The following is a 22,721-nucleotide window of genomic DNA, read 5'->3' as shown; positions in this document are numbered from 1 at the left end:
TGTGGGTCACTTCTCCCTCAGACCCTCTGGAACTCCATCAGGAACCTGGCTTCAGGTTCTCCTCAGGAGCCTGCAGCAAGCAATCCACCCAGATTTCTCAGTGTGATATGAGCACAGCCTGACAGCCAGGCTAATGTGGCCACTCGAGTTCTGCCAGGATCCAACAGCAGTGAATTCCAGTACCTGAATTCCAGCCAGCACAAGCCCCCTTTGGTACAAACCTTTATTATCTCACATCTCCTTGCCACAGCTATCATTGAAACAACTGACATTCATATTTTACAGGTACCATAAAAAGTTACAAAGTGTAAATTACACTGTGTAGTTCACAAAGTAAAAATACTCGAGGATTGACTTTCTGTCAACGTAATTTGGCACAGAGGTGCTCACACATGGGGAACAGGCAGGAACTTCATCCTGAGCGTGTCAGACAGGCAGTGTTTGCAGGTTTAGAGGCACAGCTTCTCCTGTTGATGCATGGCTGGCTTTACCTGTGGCATTGAAAGGCACAAAGAGAAACATCCCAGGAAGCTGGCCCCAGGCAGAGTGGCATCCCACCAGGAATCTGAGTGCTGCCCAGCTCTTCCAGGTGCAGCTGGGGCAGGGAGTGTCACCATTCCTACCAGCTCCTTGCTCTTGCTGTGTCCAGCATAAGCTGCAACTGGAGCCTCCTGCTGCAGCAAACGTGGGCAGCTTCCTCTGCCTGCAGCAGGGCTGGTGTTGGTGCCTGTGGTAGCCAAAATGGGTCTGTGCTTTACACATCCACACTAACACAGAGGTAAATGTTTCAGATGACACCATGTCTATCGCATTTAGAGACAGAAGTTCTATTTTAAAATAGCCCTGGGTACACTGGTCAATTGGATAATAAAAGGTAGTTTGGAAGGACCATCATAAGCATATGCAGTGGTAACTGAGCAACAATAAATATTTGGGTTGTTTGGAGATTTTGTTGATTTGTTATTTTTTGTTGGGTTTTTGGTTTTGGGGTTTTTTTACCATCTCCATTGTTACAAAGCAATGACAGTATCAGTAGTCATAGCAACACAATCCCTACTTGTTCTACCTGAGCCAGTTATGGATGGTACAGAGAGCCCACAGATAATTTCCTCGTGGAATTCAGAGGAAAGCCTGTGTATAGGATACCCTTTTGACCTGATATTGTCCTAAAATCAGTATCCACATATTCTCTAGAAGTTTTGATTCATTTAATCAACAAAAAAACATTGTTACTTTCCATCCTCAACCCAATGCTAATATTCTTAAATTTACAGCCTGATCTTCTGTATCATCAAGGTAATGGAAAAAGAACAGACTGAGAATGAGAGGAAATATGTCATTAGAGCAGGTGATCTAGGAGAGCACAGTCTGACAGACTCCAAATCCTTCTTTCATGAATAATCCTCACTACTCATCAGGGCAGGCAATAAAGAGTCAAATCCAAAGCAAATTTCCAAATCCAAAGCACATAGCTGACTGAGACAGAGCAACTGCTCAGGGATCATCACTTTGTACAATCCTCAGGACCCTGAGCCCTCTTCCCAGGTAACAAACCTGCCATGCCTGACCTCCCTAGAAACATGCCTTTCCACAGCTGAAACAGCCCTGATCTTAAGCTGGTGTCAAACATGCACAGGCACAGTGCTTCCTCTTCTCAAACCCTGCTCCTAAACCCCATTTTTGCTGAATGATAAGACACCACTCAGTATTTTCCATGCATAGAGACCAGAGATCTCAACCCAGGGAAAGGAGGGCAGAAAGTGAGGAAGCAAGATGCCTGCACCACAGTAATCATCAGTGATCAGCAAAGGCATGGGAAGGGAAGGCAAGCATACATGGCACCAAAAAAGCTCAGGTAGAGGTGAACTGTGGGCACATTGACAGCAGTCTGTCAGGGAAGAGGGGCTTCTTCAGGCACTGCAAATTCCAGCCCTGGTTCCCAGAGTGTTTGTGTCATTGTAGAGAAAATGAGAGCAGGACTCAGTGTTGTTTACAACCGGATGACAGTAGGATGACAAGAAGGAAGAGCCCTCTTAAGGAAACCAGCTTGTTGCTGGAGGGTTTTTTGGAGCACAAACATCTGCTCTGTCTGGCAAATACTTGTCTGGCTTTGGGGTGTTGGTTCAGTCAGGGTTCACTCCATAGAAGTAATTTCCACTCTTTTCTATAAACACTGTCCTCTTTCTAAGAATTTCCAGAATTTCTCTGGAACTTACTTTCCAGAGTTCTACCTTGTTCTCAAAGCCCCAGCTGTGTTTCTCCCAAGAGCCTTCAGCCCATGGAATACACAATGTGTTCAGACTGCTATTCCTGGAGCACCTCTGTGCTCAGCTGAGCCAACTGAAGATGCCCAGGCTGCCTGATAAGCCCATGTCTGACCTGTCAGAGCACCTCACTGATGTAATATTCAGGCACCAAAACTGCTAAAAGCAGATCAAACTCTTCACTAACATCAGATTGCAAAGTCTGCAGGCAGTCAAAAAGTTTGTACAAATACAAGAATTTAGCTCATAAAAATTCAGTGATACGTTACAATTCTTTCCATACACAATAATCTCCAAGACCTAGGCATTTTCACTGAAAAAGAGTTCGGCTAAGATTTTTTTCTTTTCTTTTCTGAAGTGGATCTCCATGTTTAGGATAAACCTTTTCTCAAATTCAGGCACCTGGTTTATATACAATGTGCCCTCTTAACCTGCTGCACCCTAGAGCTATGCTCACACTGCCTTGGCACTGCAGCTGTGTCACCCTGCAGCTCCAGCTTAACACATCCCCACATCTGTCAGTGGGGAGAAAAAGGCATTATCAAGTACAATTTCCTTGGTGAAATTTCAGAACAAACTGGGCTCCACTTCCTTCTGTGCAAGTGCTTGACATAGGATTATTTTTAATTTGCACAGGATGAAGAGTTCACATGATTCCCTCCTTCTCCTGTCCTGTGCCTGCCACCTCTTCTGAGGCTGAAACTACCAAAGCTGCTTCATCTTCCAAACTTATGATCCAAAGCACAGATTGTCCAGTAAAGCCACATCATTCAGTGCTTCCCACCACCCAGCACACACATGGACACAAAAATCTCAACACAGTACTCCAAACAGAAGGTTTGCTCTGCTCCATGACTTGGACAAACCATTTTTGCCAATATCCAATTCAAGGCTGAAAGCTCCTATTCATTCTTGAATTCTCATGTAAGTGGTTTACAGTAGCCATGTGCTGAAAACATACACCTTCATTCCTGTGGAAGAACAGCAGGGGTTTCTGACATTCAGAGAAGAACCTGATGTCATGTTTGATAAATGCTGGTAAATCTCTCAACCTCTAATCGAAGACTTCTTGGATTTATGATTCTGCTACTGATCTCATGCTGGGGCAACTTCCTGTCCTCAAGCTGCGGTAAGAACATCTGTGTGGAGTCTCTCACTCACATTTCTGGCACACATGAACCTAAAAGGACAACTCAAAACAGCACCGGCTTCAAGGCAAGGGAGGGATCATTGGCAAGCAATGATCCCTCCCCCCACCACCCAAGAATAAGATAAAAATCATTAAATCCTCTAATAATCCCTTCTTAAAAGTATTCCTTACATAAGGATAATTACAGATTGCAAAATATGGATTGCAAGAAAGATATCTTTGAGCAGACACTGTTTCTTTGCATGAGATTTGGAATTACAAATTGCAATTTGCTACTCGAAGATGAGAGATTTATGTGCAGGGATGCCATAATTGCTTTTGTGTTCTTCAAATAATTTCTTTAGTTTCTGTAGATACAATGCATGTAGTTGATCAATTTCTTCAGTGGTGGGGTTCAAGTTCTGTTTTACAGGGATGGGGCTTCCCACTGTAAATCAAACACAACAGCATTAGCTTAATTGACTTCTCTTTTTAAGCAGAAGTAAGAGCTCCACCACAGCTCCCATCCAGAATGCAGAATCACAGAACAATTTTCTTACTCTGGGGCCTGATCCTGCCTTTCACAAGCCTGAGCCCTGGGGCTGGATTTTCACTGACTTTTGCTGAAGTTTAGATAAAATTAATTAACACCCCCACCCCCCAACATTTCAGTTTGGCAGCAGAAGAGCAAATGAGAAGAGTGATAAGCTCTAACTTGAAGGAGCAGTTTATACTTCAAGATACAATCCTATGGGTTATGTGCTGTCTAGAAGTTCAACACAGTATTTAAAAAAATGTACTTTCTCACTGTCTTCTGATGTGAATAGTAAAAGCACTCAGTGTGGAGTGTGCTTAAGAGGACATGGTGCCCTCAACAACACTGTCACATGGACAGGACTAAAGGAAATACTTATCTTCCAATTTATTCAAAATGGGTATCATTGCACCAAAAATGTGACCTCAGCCTAGGGAGGGGTAGCGTGTAAATCCCCTAAACCCTGTGAGGTGTCTCTGAACCCTCCACTGCCCACAAATGTCACTGGAACCAAAATGTTCTCCAGGCACTGTGCAAAGCCTGCTAACTGCTCCATGGGAGATGACTCCATGGAAATCCAGAGCGCAGCCTTCTCTTCCACAAAAGGCTATGGCTAAAAAGTGGGTTGCTAAGAGAAGCTTCCCATGATCTCAGTCTCTCCTGTGTTGTTCAGTCACCAGATTTTGACAGCTATTCTTGTGCTGGAAGCACCAACACCTTAACAGACCCAAGTGGGAAGCCTAGAAAAACAGAGAGCTAAAAGCACCCTCAGGACTTTTCCAAAGGCACCTGAAAATTCTTGTTAAGAGATGTTGCCACTTCAGATTGGATGGTGATGACTAAAGGGAAGCCTAGCCAGAACCACAAAGAGCTGAGCCTGCATTTTCCTGCTGCAGCTCCAGTTGCATGAGCTCTCAGGCCTGTGTGGGGCTGAAACTCAGACTTTACACAGCTGGGGTGGGAACCCGTGCCTGGATTGAGCAATACCTTAGAGGGGTGTGAAATCAATATACATACAATACAGGATTTCCAGAGGCAGGACTGGAAACAGCAAACAGCCCCCAATCCCTTCTGCAAGTCTCTTCTCCCAAGAATGAAGATTTCTTGTGGGATAGAGAACTACACTCATCTGTCTAATATAATATGTGCAGCTTTAAGGAACTTGCTTAATTTGATATTTTAGAGTTGTTTCTATTTCTGTAAAGCAGTAATTAAAAAAAAAAAAAAGTAAAGGAAAACCAAAAGCACTCATCAAGCCCAAACCCCTCAAATTCACAGATCTTGGCTGGGCTGAATGGCTCTTGGATCCATGGCTTCTGAACCAGGACTGGAATTACCCATACTTGGCCACGTTGGCAGCACAGCTCATCACCTCAGGTGAGCTCACTGCAGCTCTCAGGAGCTGAGGCAATGCTTTCAAAGCCATGTTGAGGCATACCAAGAACACCCCACACACTTCCAAGGACACAGGGACTTTGTGATGATTCTCAAACATGGGGAAAGAGGCACAGAAGGCAAAGGACCTTGTGAGATCTTACAAGTTCTGTTGCAAGACTCTGGTCTTGTTGATTTGTAGCACTCCTGTGCTTTTGTCATGATGAAGAAATGCCTCATAAAATAAGACATTTTAAGCTTCAGAACAGCCCTTGTTTCATCAGCCCAAAAAAAAAAGCAGATTATAGATCTCATCCAATACATCTCATTCCAAAGTTCTGATAACTTTTTGGCTTTAAAATAAATGGCATTTTTAGCCTGCCTGTGTACAATGCAGGCATTAAAAATTAAATATTTTCAAAATATTCAACTGCACGAAGTGATAAAACACAGATCTGCTTGAAATTTAACATAAAAAGAGCTATGTTTTTGTCTTAAACATTTTTATTTGCTTCATTCTATAATCAAATCAACCCCATAAAAAGGGAGGGCCACCTTCAAAGTCCCTTGTGGAACACCAGAAAAGCTCAATTTTCTTTAGTTCTCTCAGGTCAGAATCTGGCTAAAAATGATTTATCAAAAAATTTACAAAGAGACAACTATTGCCTTTGCATGAGACCCAGCATCACCTATTTTGTAAAGGTGTGGTTGTCAATAGCACTAGTAAAACCATGAAAAATGTGTTCAATTCCACACTCCAGTGAGAGTAGATGAGCAGTAATGAAAGCTTTTGGGGAAAAACACTCTCCCAAACTGCCTGTTGATGTGGCATGCACACTCCCAATTAAACATGAAAGGATCTTTCCAAGGGAAAAAGCCAGCAGGGAAGGAAACACCCTAAAGAGCTGCAAAGCCATCTAAGTGGCAGCCTGCCCAAGGGCTGTGGCATCACAAGGTGTCCTCTCCCTTTGCTCCTGCATCTCCCTCTGGCCTGATGAGCACCAGCTCAGGACCACTCAAGCTCCTTCCAGGGCTAAGAAATTAAGGTTCTGGGCTTCACATCAGAAGCATCCAGAACCCACAGCAACAGCTGCAGAGCTGTGGCAGCCCTCTTGGAAAAACTGAACAACTCTAGGATTTCATTATGGATGCCAACGATAGGAGCCTATGGATAACTGAGAATGAAGAGTAAGATTTGGCCAGAAAAGGGAAGATAAGAACTGCCCCCTTTAACTGGGAAGGACAGTAACTTGTTTTAGATGCACACTAATTAATTCTGTTAGAACAGATTTATAAATTTACAGATATTAGCAGCACATTGATGAGTTTTCAAACATTTGCAAACACATTAGAAAAGGTGCAGGGAACTTACCAACAGTATGAATGGGTTGCCTGTAGGGTATTAAGCCAAAACTGTATTGGAATACTCCTCTAGCATGAAATAGTGGTAAAGCAAAGCCCATTATCTTTTGCAATTTCTCCTGTACATTCCTGAGCCATGAACCTTTGGGGTTTGCAACTTGCTTGAATAGTTCATTTTCACCAAAGGAAAACACTGGGACCAGATGAGCCCTGTAAAACAAAGAGGACACTGAGAATTCTACATCAGCCTGCACTTCCACTGCAGTTCACATCAGCAGCATGGAAACAGTTTCACAATAACCAGCACAGAGAGTTTCAGCAGCTTTGGATTTCATCAGCAGCAGGCATTCAACTCTTCTCATGTGCAGCAGCTTTTTGGATGCCTTGGCTGGTTGGTGTTTAAAATAAAAAGTGATTGGCACACAACTAGCAACTTGCTTTTGGCAGCATTTAGTTGGTTGCTATCTATTGCAATTTGTGACTGTTTGGAATTATGAAAATGAGTTATTGCATATATCATAAGTATATCTTTATCCACCACTATTTCGGCAAGTCCACCCTTGTTCCACTACATTTTTTCCCTGGGCAAGCTGAGAAGCTTCATTGCTAACTTTATAATGCTCCCAGCTGGGTGGCATCAAAACCAGATCTTGGCTTTCCCTTGTCTTTTGACCGGAGTAATGCGTGCCCTTGATTTCAGCACAAAAACCTTGATAAAAACCAGACACCCTCACAGACACGAGTGCAATGCCAAATTCCTTCTGTGTCCAATTCCCAGCCAAACCCTGCTTCCTCTGGACTTCTTAGAAAACAGAAGCTGTAATCCATTATTACCAGAGGTCACATCTTGCCCACAGAAATTATGTGAACCCACTTTGGCTCTTGCACAGTCTAATGAATTCTCATTCAGTTCATGAATTGGCCTGGGAGGAAAGGCACTGACTAGCTCCTGGACAAACAGCCTGAGTGGATATAATCAGTGCAGGTAAACCCATCATTGTATTTAAAACCTTGGCTGTGTTTTGATTAATGCTTAGTTTCATTAACTATTCTACAAAGTTTAGAGGAAAAAAAAAAAAAACAACAGGGAAATCCTAAGCAGTCTCCGAAGGATTCAGGGATATTTTCTTTACTTAAATCATAGTTTCTGAATCTTAGCTCTATTCTGTACCCACTACCTTTGAGAAAAACCTTACTGTGAAATAGCAGTATTGCTAGAACATTGTCAGAATGAGTATCTGCAGAGCTGTGAATGCCTGAGGAGGATGCACTGAGGACAGAGCTGGCTGGAAGCACTGAGGACTGTCAATATCCACCTGTACAGTAAAAAACAGCTGCTTCAACAGCTTCTTTAGCCTGAGGACTCACACTGACTATCATTCCCACATACTGTTATGACTAGTGTCTGCTCAAAGTTTCTTCCTCCAGTGGATTTATCACCCTGCCACCTGTAAAAGAAATATCATAAAGCCTGGTACTTACTGGGGCTGTGTAAATACGTAACTTTTTACTACAACACTAAGACAAACAGGAACATCTTGTGGTGCAATAGCTGTGGTGCCCTGACACTGTGGGATTTGCTTTAATCTAGTGAAGACTTTTGCAAGATGCTATGTAGGAGGCTGAGACAGAGAAATAAGTAACTTATGATTGTGAAATTAAAGATAAGTTATCTGATTCGTCATTTGTTTTGTGTCTTTAGGATTTCTTCACTTTGTATCAGATACTTGTACTACCTTGGACCAAAATATCTTTTGCAAAAGTGCAGAGGACATTTGCTGACATATTCAGGCCACATTTGACAAGGTCCTAGCTGAGGAACACAGCTTCCCTGTGCTGGCAGCACAGGAGTCAGGGCCAGAGAGCACAAGCCTCTGCACTGCTCCTTCCTTCCTGGGTTGGTATTTGCTGCTGCAGATCATGAACACCAGCAATGTGTGCAGGCACTGGTGGCAGATGGGGGCTTCTCATTTGAGTCCCACAAGCCTCCTTGGCCCTTTCATTTCCAGCTGAGTTGGAAATTTTCTTCCCATTTTGTTAATTGTTAAAAACAAGACTTCAAAAGCAGAAGCAATTACTGGATGCCAAGTCTTTGGGCAAGAGCTCTGTTAGACTTGCACTGTCCTCCAGCCCTGCTGGACAGATGAGGAGTCAGAATTCCTGTGCTTCCCACAGAAGCAGGTGTTTGTGCTGGTGTTTGTAGGAATGACTTGGAGCCTGCTGCTTACGTGACCATGTGAGTTGTAGCCCTTAGCCACTGGGGCAGAGACAGGCACTGCCACCCAGAGGAGGGCTCTAGACAGCCATGACCCTTTTAGAAAGATGAGGACCATCACTGGAATCTAACTAAGTGGAGGGGTAAAGGGGCCATTCCTGTGTTTTGTAAGTGTCCCACTCTTGCTGTTATGTGTTGGAGATACTTTTGAAATCAATGTCTTGAGAGGCACAGGTGTATCTGATTTCTCAATCCAAATCAATTTAGATGAGAGATAACCACCACCAACCTTTGTGATATGACAGACCAGACATCTACTAACATACTACTAAAAAAAGTATCTAAATATCTTCTAATCTTTATGGTTAAAACAAATAAAAGCTAGTGAGTGTTAAGGATCCCACTGAATTAATCAACAGTTGGACTAAGGACTCATTTAGTCAGTAAACTCCTAATTCAAATAAACAAGTATTTTTTCTGGGTACAAATTAGACTAGAATGCTACATTCTGTTGGCACAAAAAATTCTTTATGAGAATCCTGGTGATATGTATAAGAAACACCCTTGGAATTTTGGCACAGAACAGTTTCTAGTTTTTTGCACTCTGTGTAAAAGTAGAGAGCCTCTCTTCTCAGAGACCACCTTTTCTCCAGTTAATAGCTTAAAAAGCTCTTACAGATTTCTCAAGACTAGTATTTTTTATCATTGCTTCACATGTCAATATTTAATCCTGGGAGCTGTTCAGCAAGTGTACCTGGAACAGAACATTGGTTTCAATATTTCTAATATACAAACCATCTAGACCAGTCCAGAACAAACACAATCACTTACACTGTGTAAATCACTCAAAAGACATTGATACCATCTCTGTTTAGTAACACACTGATGGCTGCTTCATTGTAAAAAGTTATCTAGTTTTTCTTGAGATTTTCACCAAAAATTCCCAGGAATTTACTTTTGCAAATGGCCATCTTCAAAAGTCTTTAGAATAATAGTAAAACAAATCTTCCTAGACCATAATTCTCAGTCATTTAATGAAACCGGGCCTGGCTATCCAATTTGTTTGTTTGCTTAAAATGATAAGAAAATTCTACCTTAATGCATCTTTAATTTACAGAACAGAAAGCAGAATGTCAGCCCTACTCAGAAAACCAGTCAAGATTTACTAATATTGTTTCATAATTCTTACTCTTTGCTAGTGCAAGAAACAACTGAAATAAAACAAGATATGCTAACAACACCTACTGTTACAAATTATGAAAGAGAAAGGGAATTTTCAACACTCCCAGAGTGGATCTAGGTGGACAGATTGGCTCCTGTGACAGATATCTGCATGTTCTTAGACACTTAAACTCTTTCAAATTCTCCAATTTCATATAATATGAACTATATTTAAGAATCAATCTCCATTCAAAGCATGCTTCATGGAAGACCTACCCATGTTTCAGGGCCATTTTAATAAAGCCCTTCCTCTTGAGGATGTTCAAGGTGAGACTTCCAGGATGTGCATTCAGAGATTCCTCTGCTCCTCCGATGACAATGACAGATGCATGGCCACCTCCTTTATTGCTCAGCACATGGGAGACACTTTCCTTGGATGCAGAAACCATTCCTTCAGGAGGAAACATTTTAAGAGTGACCACTGGATCTTCATGTACAAGTACAGTGGAATTTAAGAATATTTTTAAATATAATTGATATAATTGATGTTTCAAAATTATAACAGCACAGACCAGATTTCAAAGGTTTGGGTCAAGCTCCTTACGCTGGAACAGATTTGGTTTTGGGCACGTGCTTTGATTTCACACTGATTAGTTACATGTTATTGCCTATTGCAAGAGTTTTGAGTTCTTCAGGGTGTGCTCTTCTGGCAACTTAACTCCCCCTCAGAGAGCCTCTGTGCCCAAGAACAGGAGGTGAATGGCAGCAGATACTGCTGAGAGGCAGCTGCTAAAGCTGTACAGCAGGTGCATAGAAACACAGGCACAGAAGGGTTAACAGAATGTGTAGAGGACTTGTTAACTCAAATATGGAGCTACAGTGCCAAGCAGATCCCTCCACTCTTTTCACAACTATAAAGCAGCAGCTCCATCTAAGGAACCACATGACAGCATTAGAAGAAGCAGAAAAGACTCACTTCTACCATTCCTAATAACTGCATCAGCTCATTCTCTAGTAACCAGGCCCAGGCACTCATCAATATTTAGGCTAAAATAGCAGATTATATGAAGCTTTTCTGGTACTCCTGCTGATATAGATACTTGCAGTAGGAGGTACACTGCTGTACAAGACTTTATCATCTTCTCAGGTCTTGCTCTGGACTTGGTGCTTTGAAAAATCCATGTTCCACCAGATATGCACCTAATCTTTCAAAGGTTCCTCTTCCTTCTTGCCCTATGTTTCATTTCAAAGGCTTATCGTGATCCCATTTACCCAGAAGCCATGTTTAATTACACTGTGTTGAATTCATATAATCTACGTGACAATTTAGAGATCAAATCTAGTTCACATTGTTGGTTTTACAGAACTGGTATCAAAATGCACTTTTGGATGTTCTGCTCCCTGCTTGGTCTTTTTACCAATACGGACATTACAATGTGGATTATAAAAATTTGGGAAGAGAGGGAAGATGACTCTGATCTACTTTTGAGAGCTTGCCACCAAGAGGAATAGCTTGCAACTGGAGCAAGTCCAGACCTTAGCAAAAAGCTACATCCATTTGCCACATCTGCCTTCACAGTCACTGTTACTCTGAAAATTCAGCTGACCTGGGACTCACAAATAATTCAAGTGGTGGTCATTCATGTCACCATGCATTTTCCCTGGAAAGGAAAGCACAAATCACTGCCTTTCCCCAGGACAAATGTGTCTACTGCTGAAGCAGAGCTGCCCTGCATGCAGGGCAATGCTCCGTGCTCACACAGCAGCTGCACTGCCAGAGGCAACAACTACACGTTGTTAGACACAGACAGAGAAAGAATGGGACATGAAACATTGTGCCAGGAGCATGGCTTTCAGGACATGGAAGATTTTGCAAGAGTCTTATTATTGGAGTGGTGATCTGTATTACACCAAAGGTCGCCTCTCATTTATCAGCTGCATACCTGTGAAAACCAAGCTCCAATGCTGGCTCCTCTTTAGTGCGCTTTTTACTGCAGCTCTTTCTCATTCTGCAGGTAAATATTTGTTCCCATGGGTCAAGATGCCAAAAACATCTGACTTCCAGACAATGATTAAACAACAGTGTTTAAAATTGCACTGTTCTATCACTGCCAATCCTTCACTTTGCAAGCCTCAAAGAACGCCCTCAGAAATTACATTTGCATGGAAAGGCATTCTCTGATATGCTGAAGCATACATAGATAAGTAATTCTGATATTAATCTGGGAAACATCATAGGCATGTTTCTGTGCATGGAGCAGTGGAACAGCTTCTCTGAGATTGCAGTGTCTATGTTGCAGTCATGAATAAAGTTAGAGCTCTGTCTCCTGAACTTAGTCTTGTGCATCAGAACATGCTTAAATGCTGTTGTTGAGTGAATTTAAGTAAAAAAACTCATGTATTAAACCACTGGGGGGGAGCACTAGTTCTTATTTCATTCTTCTCTTTTTTCAGTTCCCCCAACTCAATTCCTTGTTATTTTTATCTTTTATTACTGTAGTACCAGTCATGAATACCTTTATGACAAATGCTTCTCAGAACACAGAAAAAAGGTCCTTCTCTTTAGAGTTTACATCTCAATTAAAATTAGACAAATTTGCAATATAGGACTTCAATCAGAAGCAAGTAATTAATTTCTGAGTATAAAGATATTTGCAATGTATAACACTAAGCCCTTCAGGTAAGACATTAGCCTGAATTTGTTTTACAAGTGTCTGCTAATGACTAAATAAAATTACAAATTATTATGCTGTTCTCTTCTTGTATATAATGGGTACTCAGGACTGCTATCTGAGAGTTCAAAGGAAAAGCAGCAATTTCTTTTCAGAAAGAAAAAACAACTCAGTGATATAGTTTACAAAATTATTAATAAAACCTTCCAATTTTTTTTGCCACAACAGTTCATCATAAAATAGAGGTTAAATTTAGCACCAACAGTGATCCTTCTGAAATTACTTACCATATGTAAGTAGAGGAATAGACTCTACATTTCTAACAGAAGCTAAAATATGGAGCAACAGCTGAGACATTCTGCTTTTACCTACCAGCACTCATTATGTATTCTCTGAAGAAGGGACAGCCAAACCAGATGGGCATGATATGGAGATATGGAGTAAGGCCAGGAAATAAATTTTTGAAAGGAGGATCAGTGCAAAAATTTCCGAAGGCTCCAGCAACCAGGACCCCATGAGGGTGAAAGCCAAGTAAGTAGTTGTGATTTGGGTTCAGTTCTGAAGTTTTTATAAGCTGAAAAATAGAGTCAGTGGTGGGCATTATAATATTTACCTCAAAAACAACACCTATGGAGATTGCACATTGACAGGACATAGAAGCAATGACAATGAGTTTCCTTCTGAGCACTTAAAATTACTGTCCTGCTTTACAGATAAACAAAGCTTGAATGGATGTGTCAGGATACCATGTCTAGATTTACTGTGCTGAAGCACTACCTTGTCACCCAACAGTCCTAGAAAACCAGGCCCTGTCCCCTTTTGTCACTAAATCTTAGATTTCCCTTGTTTTAAAAAGAAGCCAAGTTCACCCCAGAGAGAGTATTAGAATTTTAGCAAAGATGAGTCTCAGATGTCTGTCCATGGTTATGGCAATTCAAGCTGTTTGTGAGAAACCTTTTACTCACATGAATGGGGAAGTATTCCCTGAAGTACTTCCAGACAGTCCAGCTCCTGACCCAGTGGGACCGTCTGCCCCCAGCACATGGTGTTCTCCAGTCGAGGTACAGCCACAGCAGGTACAGAACAGCAAGGAACCAAAAGTTGCCCAGGATCAGGATCACGAAGAATCCACAGCAAAACTCTGCTACAAGAGACAAAAAGGGAAAGCATAGCAGGCATTAATCACATCTGTGTCCTTTTGAGAATGCCCAACCCTGATATGTTTTTAGAGATTTACTCAAAATGCACACAAATTGAACTCAGCTTATTCCACACGGTGCTGTTACAGTGAGGGTGAAACATTACAAGGGTGTATTATCTCAGTCTATTATTTCTCCCTCTACTGCACAACTGGGTGTTTGGTAGAGAGCATCTGGTTTACCTAAGGCAAAATAAAGGGAGACAGCAAGAGTTAACAAGGATGTAATGCTTCAGGGAGTGAGAAGAAAGGAAAGCTGGGGAAGGAAAGAAGGGAAAGGGAGCCATAGCAACTTCTCTTTTCTAATTACAGGGATATTGGGCAATCATTTTCTATGCTCCTTCTCAGCTTCCCTACCTATAATATGGAGTGGTAGTTCTACTCCCAGCCAAAAGTGCTGTCACTGGCCAAGGAGATGCACTAGACAAGACCAAAACACAAAGAGGCTCCACTTCAGCACTAAACATGTCAGTCAAAGGGGAAGTTCAGTCCTACTATGGGAATACCACAGCAAGTAAGTCCTGATGATTTCAAACCAAATGCAGGAAGAATTGTAACATCCTGCTTCAACAGTGATACATAAGAGTTGTATTATACACAGTTCAAAGAGCAGGAAAAAGTTGTTTGGTTAAATATATTGTGTTACTTGGGGCCCAGCCTTGAAATAATTACTCAGGGAAATCCTATGGAAACTTTATATCTTTGTAGAACTTGCAGAATTTTAGTTTTGGAGAGTGTTGAACAGCTGCGGTCTGAGATGTCTGAGGAGTAGGAGCTGCTGCTCTCTGCCCTGTGGTACCCCTGCAGCAGCCTGCTTGCTCTGCCACCTCCTGAACAAACCCCTCAGGCTCATGGATCAGATGCTAAAGTCCAGGTTGCAAGGGAGCCAGGGCTTTAACATCATAAATTTATACAGTGGCAAGCAAAACAGGACCTAGCTCTCACTGAAGACTCAATGGGCAGAGTTGCAGGAGCCCAGCGTTCTTCAGACAGATTTTACAATGCAGAAGCAGTACTTTCTGTCTCACAATTGACTGGCTTTCATGAGGGCAATATCCTGTGAAGTCCTAGAAGAAGTTACACCAGTGAAACATACTGAGCTAATCACTAAATAGAGCAGATTTAAAAACAAATAACAGAAGTACTTCAGGCAATAATTTGGCTCACACAATGTAAAATATCACCAGAACTGAAAACTTTAGAATAAGTAGATGAACCAAGAGTAAAACCCACTCATCCTAGTTCAGATCACCTTCATTCAGGAGAGACATTACTTGGGTGTTAAAAAGTCAGCAGATTCCCTAGACTGTGCAAGTTTTCAGCTGAGATCTCAGCTTGGTCTACAGGCAGACTAGCATTTCCTCCAACCTGAATATTTACTTTTTCTGAACTTCAACCAGTTTGTTCCTGAGCCTAGTTTGACTGTGCCTTCAGAATAGAATTGGATATCTTGTCTAGGAGGGGATGAGCATTCACCAGCAGGAATAAGAGCAGAAAAATAAGGAATTGCATTTGCTTTGAGGAAGGGAGAAGGAAATGACCATAAACAAAAGCAGGATGAAACCTACCATTTTCAAGGATACTCCATTCTTCAGTACAGAAGCTCACTGCTTCTTCCTCAAGCAAGAAACCGTGGTCTTGCACAGAAAAGCATTTGAGCAAGAGCTCTTGAAAACACCACAGCTAACTGAGGCCCATAGACTCCCAAAGTCAATGTGGAAAACTCACAAGAACTGAAACCAGTTCTAAAGAACATCATTGATGCAGGACAAGTAATACAGATGAAATATGACACTCCAATTCCACAGGGAATTTCACAGGGAATCCCACAACAGCATCACTCCAAAATAGGGCACAGAAGTCTATTGAGGAAAAGTCATTACCTGGTCCTTGAAGAAGAGATCCTGAAACTATAGAAGTTTCTAGGAATGCTACTCTGGACAGGATGCCAAGGTTTTTGGTTTGAACAAGTATGAGAAGTTTTTTCTAGCAGCTATAAATAAATTAATTTTTTTATGCAAGATTTAATAAGTATTTAAATTTCCTACCCTTCCTTTCAGAAGCACTTTTGACTTAACACAGAATCAATCACATGGCTTTTTTTTAACACAGAATCACATGGCTTTTTACAATCAGTTTGCTAGCAAACAGCTGAAAAGTGCTTTGTAGCCAAGCATCCTTGCTGTGAGAGTTAATTGCATCAGCAGTGAGAAGGCCCAGATAGCAGTTCTTAATCCTGTGCAGACAAACACCATCAGATCAACAAGCTGGCTGCTTTGCTTTAGCTAGGGCACCTTCCTGAGTGCAGGCAAGGTGTGGGGAGATAAGTATGCTGCTAGCACTTCCTCGGGGGAGCTCAGCATCTTGTAGGACAAAGTTGATTACTGCATTCCCAATGAGACAGGTGAGGCAAATTCCTTTTGCCATACCTCCTCATTATTTCAACGAATTAGCAGCCTGCAAGATGAGCTAAACACTGATGACTCAAAACCAATGAGACTGTAAACATAAACCTGGTGTTTTTTCCTTCAGACAAGACAGTGAGTAAATAAATAACAACCATTTAAACTAAATTCATAAACAAACTCCAGTCAAAAGGTGAATAATTTGGGATTTGTCACTCTACTGCATCATGTCCTTGGATGTAGTTCCAGTGTACATTCTAAGTGTAATTTTTTTGGTTGAACTTGAATTAGAGCTTTGAAAAGTATCTCTGTGATGTATTGGATTTTGGGGGTAGGTGAGGGGAGATGAGGAAATATAGACTAAAAGACAAATCACTGCCACAGAACTCTGAACATTGGGTTTGTGAACCAAGGTTGGTGTGTCACTTCTCCTCCATTTCCCATTTGCAACACATGTATGCTCATATTTTGCAACAAATGGTGAAAACCACTCTATGTAGGGTGAGCAACCAGCACTGGCAGCCATCCTACCCAATGATGTTTGCACACCTGATCCTTCAATCATTAATCAGGCTCTGAGTTTGCAACTGGGGGCACCAAATTTATGAAATAGTTAAATGCCGGAGATAGGAAGCACAGGTCAAATCTGGAAATTGGAAGCTTCAAATGCATTTGGAGTTACTAGGGCATCAAAAATGTTTGATTAATATCTGTTATGAAGCCACCAAATGCAAGATTGTCCCTAGAAGGGAAAGCTCCTATTATGCTCAGAGCAGTCATGGACAGCACGGGCAGTGCACTGGTGCCCCGGGTGCTGGTGTCACCCCAAGCAGCACTACAGGTTCTCTGCAGTTCTCCAAAAACCATGCAAAGGAGCTCACTCCAAAACTGGCTGGGCAGTCAGCATTTGGTGGATTGGATCAGTCTCCTGTGAGGGCCTTTTTCAGGTTATTGGTTACACCTGGGAGCCACAAAGATACCTGAGCACTCCTACCAAGGCAGCTGTATCTCAGCAGTGCTGTGACAGCAAACACAAACACTCAGATTCCAAGCTTTAGAGGCCTGCTGATGCTGAAACTTGGTTCCAAGTTCCCAAGACCTTCCACTGGCAAATACTGATAAACCAGAGATACAGAGCATTGCACACAACTGACTTGCAGGTAGAGTGGCCTGGATGCCATAAATCCCCAAGTTACTAATTGCCAAATCCCAAGACAGCATGCCAAATTTAGTCTACGTGTTTCCCCCTTCTTTTCTTTCTCCTTAGGCATTCACTGTCACTTATGTTCACATAGGGGCTGTCAGGCTAGGGTCTCTGGACTGACACAGCAGAGCTGTTTTTTCTTAGTATTTTTGAGAGATACAAACAAATACACACAAAGAAATACTTGGTTAAATTCCCTCCTTAAGATGTAGGTAACAGAGGCAGCATTCCAAGAAATACTAGTCAGTAAGTACCCTGTTATTCTCTGTGATCACACTTCAGTCCCTACCCATAGGCAACCAATAAATTTCATGGATAGATGAGTACAGAGTGACAAAAACAAGTAGCAATACCAGCCAGCTTGCTAGGAAAGGCTTATGGAGCTTAGCTGAGTTTTCTTAAGCATCAAAAGAGGTTTTTTGGGTTTTTTTGTTTTTTTTTTTTTTTTTTTAAGACTTTGAGGAAGAACAAAACTATATTAGTTATCCAGCTATAGCTGATTAATTAAATCAGCACCAGATAACAAACCATCGTGGCATGTTTGCAGGAAAGGTTAATATTTGCTTTAGCACATTACACTGACACCTTCTTTCTCAACACAGAAACCACTTATTATTCCAGCAGCAATCTCTCACTCTCTGGCACACGTTTCATCATTTCTATTCTTTTGGGGAAGCCAGATCCACAACTCAAAACTGTCTCCAGCAAGTTCAGTTAACAGACTGCTTCATCCTACATGCACAGAAGTTTAATCACTAGAGAACAGGATGTAGTTTAATATATACCAATGTCTTCAGCATATTATTTTGTGGCTTTGTGCATATTAAAGTATATCTTACATTACATACTGATTTTGCATTATTAAGGGTTTTGCAAATAAATACAGGGGTGCCTGCACAACAGTCACTTCCTAAATCCCCAGTGAGGAGACCAGAGACACTTCTCCAAAAGTGGGCCTTGGAAGATGCACCATTCTCCTCTACCATCACCTATTCTCAGAGAAAAAACCTGGTATCCCTGCTGGAGAGTTAAACTCTCATTTCCCTCTCTCATTGTCTGGCCCTAGACACCACCACTCACCCAAGCTGCTCAGTTTTGCATTTGATTTTGTACATGTTCAAACTCCATTGTCCATTTTCACATGAGAAGTTAGCAGGAGCACATAGCTCACCAACTCACCTTCTAGCTTTTCTTTCTTCAAAAATGCTGTCATTTGATTTGTGTACATTAGAGAGAAAGGAAAACAAAGGGCTAAAGCACTGGGAAAGCAGCATTTCAACCAAATCTGACTGATTTTTCTTTGTTTTAATGGTTTTGCCTTTAAATGAGCCCTTTGCTCTACCTCCTGATACAAAGTGAACCTCACTGACAGATGTGCAGTATGAGGCACACAGCTCACAGCACACACCAAGGATAAATGCCCATCCACTGTGTGAGAAACAGAAAACCTACACCTGCTCCCAATAATATCAGGATATCAGGCATACTGGTAAATGCAGCAAAATTAATTCAAAGTTCTTTAGAAAAACATCTCCAAGCTTAAAAACAAAGATTTCCTGCAAACACTGGGTATATCCATTGCATCCAGTGACAATTCCTTTAGTGCATATGCACAATGAAGCTATGATCCAAAAATGGGGGTTATGCAGCCTCTTTGCTTTGTCAGTCCAGCAGCACTTACAGGCTTGGAGATGTTATTTCTCCAGGTTACTTTCTGCCTGGGGTTGGGTTGGACAGTGGCACAGAGTGACCAAGAGCAGCCAGCACACAGGCCCACAGGCAGACATGGTGGGGGTGCTGCATGAGCTCGGAACAGGGCCAGACCTGCCCCAGGACTGTCAGCCCCCGGCCAAGCAAACAAATCTCAAATAACTGTAATTACAGATATAAAACTACCATCTGTAAAAACTGTCTGGTTTGGCCTTTTATCCAAAGTATGAGATTGCAAAATTTCATGTATCTGCTGTTTCAGCAGTAAAACACTAATGGCTTGACACTATGCTTCAGCCTGAAGCTGTTTTGGATTTGTGCTTAATACAGTGAGAAATAGCATTTGCCAGTTTCAGTTTTAACAGCTTTAGTTTTCTGGACTCAAGACCGGTAACACTTGTCTTTCAAAAGACAGAAGCCCAAGTAAAACACTTCTCTCTTTCATGGAACTTATATACAAAATTTTCTGATCTGCTGACTTGGAGAACATAAGATAGAAAACCACATGGCATTTTCAGTCAACACACAGTGGGAATCTGTTAATGGGCATTTTTCTCATCTAATCCAGAAACTCTTACATTCACCCCCCAGTATTTCAGAACTTATTTTTGTTTCTGGTGTCATGCCCCTGTATAATGAACAGGCAAATCATTGTTACAAAGAAAACTTGTCTTTTCCCTTTGAGGGTGAACTTTGGCAGCTTGCAGCACAGAACAAGGAAGTACAGGAACTTGCAGCCAGAATTTTAAAGAGGTTCCTTTTGTACCTAATGAAATTCTGTGCACATCTGTACAGCTTTTTTTGAGACAGAGGCATGTTTACTCTGCCTACGCTGCACAGCAGAAGCAATGGATCTCTAGTGCAGATCCAGCCCAAGCTGGAACACTGCATGAAGAAGCAGAACTTTGCTTATACCAGGCTGCTGCCGCTGTTTTTTTCAGTATTTGCAGACTGATTCACACTTTCTACAGTGAGGATGAGATTTAGGCTTCAAAAACTACTGCATGTCTGTATTTCAGGCCAGCTTGTGAGTTGCACAAGTAAGAGGGCATATTCAGTCATCAATTCCACAGTCTCAGAAAACCATGCAGCATCACAACAAAGCAAGCCTGGAGAGCAAGGGCTTTTTACATTTTTCAGCCAGGAAGATAAAACCAAGAGTCTTTTATCCAAGTCACATTGTGAATTCTAAGTTGTAATAAGCTCACATGCCCCTTACAGCTTACTCAGTGTGCGAAATCATTTTTTTCACACGTCACTCCCCAGATTTGAAGCATATCATTGACCAATTCAGGGCACTAATTTACAGTTATCTTACTTCATCTGTTAGTCCTACAGTTCATTTTCCTAAGCTATGGCAGATTACAACACACCTAGATGGACAACTTCAGCAGCTAAGCCAGTACCCCATTTATTCACTGCTCTAAACAGAATCACTCTATCTATATCATGAATCATTAGCTGTCATAGGGCATTATCTGTTCAAGTTTTCACATGCAGATATGTAACACAAGACAGATAATCAAGATCGTGCTTGGCGTAAACTAGTTCCAGCTGCACACAAATCCCCAAAGAACACCTAAACCTCCAATCTATTCCATGATGTGACAGTACTTCACTTGTCCCAAGGCATCCTCTCCCTGATTTGAAAGCGTCGCTATTGAATCCAAAGCTTACAAACAAACAACATCTGTCCATAAAAAAAAAAGGCTAAAAAAGCCAGACATAGGGGCAGTCCAGGACATCAGAAATCAGCCCATTTCTCACTGGTTTAAGTTATTTAGGACTCACCCACCTGAATTCTCCTGCAGCTAAGTGAAACATTTTGGCCAGATCACTGGCTGCCCTTTCACTTGAAAGCATCCGCCTACGAAATGACAAGGTCACACTGGTCAGCTCTAAAGATAAACATCCCCATGGTGCACAAGCAGATACTTATTATTAGAATCAAATTGTTAATCAAGCATTCTTGCAAATCCATTTTTTCATGATCACATGAACTCACTATACTCAACATAACCAGCCATAAGACCATTTCTGAGTTGATTTTCCTTGACATGCCCAGGCAGTGCCAGCTGCAGGTGACAGCTCCCTACTTTGCCCACTAAACTACAAAGAGGGCATTTTCTGCATCCTGATCACTTCAAGCAAGCACAGGAAGATGTGGTTTTCTGCAGCAGTATTGCTCCATTAGGGGGAAAAAAAAATTTTCTTCCACTGCCCCTGAACTTCCACTGCTTTATGAGACTTAAATAATGGCTCATGCCAAGACCTAATTCAATAACAGAAAATTAAAAGTACAGATTACTTACAACATAGCCACAAACAGAAACTGTTTATCATTTAACTACATATAATTTCGAGGTAACAGAACATCTGCTGATTAATCTGTGAAGATGCTTCATACCCTCCATACTTCCCCCAAATTTTTCATGTGTGGGTTAACAACCTAAAAAAAACCACCTGAAAGACATCAGACCACCTATAGGATAATATATTTGTAAGACATACAAGGAAGATAAGTGCACACTACTTTTTGCCTTGTACATCCTACAGCATAGACGATCTTGAAGTGTTCCAGCATTTCCAGTGATACTATTCAATAACCACTTCCCAATTTATACAATCCATGGATTTAGTCTCATAGAGTTAAGGTTTATCTTACCTTATCAAGTGATTAATTTCATCAAATTCAAGATACCTACCCATGTGAATACAATTTGCCGCTGTGAATAGGTGCTTAATGATAGGTGTCTATTAAGATATTAGGAAAATTAATTATAGAGGAACAATCAGTAGAAAAAGATTACCAAGTAGAATTAGCAACACTTTCTTAAAGCCAGTGAGGATATTTTTCATACACTTACACAACTGTCTGCATTTGAATCAATTCACTGACAATGCCCATTATTTTTCATTACCTTGATAAATGAGGATTTTATTAAACTACAGCATATAAAGTTATTTTACGAAATTATGAATGAAAACAGCATTAGTCATGTACCAGAGTTTATGCTCATCTTCGATAAAAAAAGTTGCTGTCAGAAACATACTGGGCGTCTCAATGAGGAGCCACCGACACTAGCTTTTTAGGCTCATATTTGAAGCAGAACCCATAGAAAGAAGCAGACCCCCAGAAAAGAGGAAAACCCATCCAAAGCTTTCAGGGAATAAAGAAGTGCGATGCTCCGTCCCGCCCGGGGATCGCCGGGGAACTGCTCGCCCCCGCCGCTTCTGCACCCACATGGAGCCACGGCTGGCACCGAGCGATGCCCACGGGTAACGCCGGTCACCGAAAAAGCCGCTTCTCCCCCTCTTCTCTCTGGGGCAGGGGCAGGAAGGAGGAAGGCTGTTACCCAGCAGGAGGAAGGAGAAGATCCACTGCAGAACGGCGACTGTCTGGATCCTCCTCTTTAGGGGGATATTGATGGGGGCAAACTCGACCTTCATGCTGACGGAGAGCAGCGCGGGAGGCACGGAGCTGCCGGCCCC

The 22,721-nt window shown here is 41.7% G+C and overlaps 1 protein-coding gene across 1 annotated transcript; it reads right to left on the bottom strand.

Moving 5' to 3' along the window:
- Window positions 1-222: 222 nt before the first annotated feature.
- Window positions 223-22,705, bottom strand: MOGAT1 (monoacylglycerol O-acyltransferase 1). Its single transcript, XM_005424650.2, has 6 exons — window positions 22,586-22,705; window positions 13,678-13,856; window positions 13,085-13,286; window positions 10,317-10,491; window positions 6,675-6,874; window positions 223-3,841 (listed from the first exon to the last, which is right to left on the bottom strand). The coding sequence occupies exons 1-6, from the start codon at window positions 22,677-22,679 to the stop codon at window positions 3,687-3,689; spliced, it is 1,005 nt and encodes a 334-aa protein (XP_005424707.1). The 5' UTR covers window positions 22,680-22,705; the 3' UTR covers window positions 223-3,686.
- Between the last annotated feature and the right edge of the window lie 16 nt (window positions 22,706-22,721).

This window comes from Geospiza fortis, unplaced genomic scaffold (genome assembly GCF_000277835.1).
Source record: "Geospiza fortis unplaced genomic scaffold, GeoFor_1.0 scaffold318, whole genome shotgun sequence".
Classification (NCBI taxonomy): domain Eukaryota; kingdom Metazoa; phylum Chordata; class Aves; order Passeriformes; family Thraupidae; genus Geospiza; species Geospiza fortis.
This window is presented reverse-complemented; position numbering and strand designations above follow the sequence as displayed.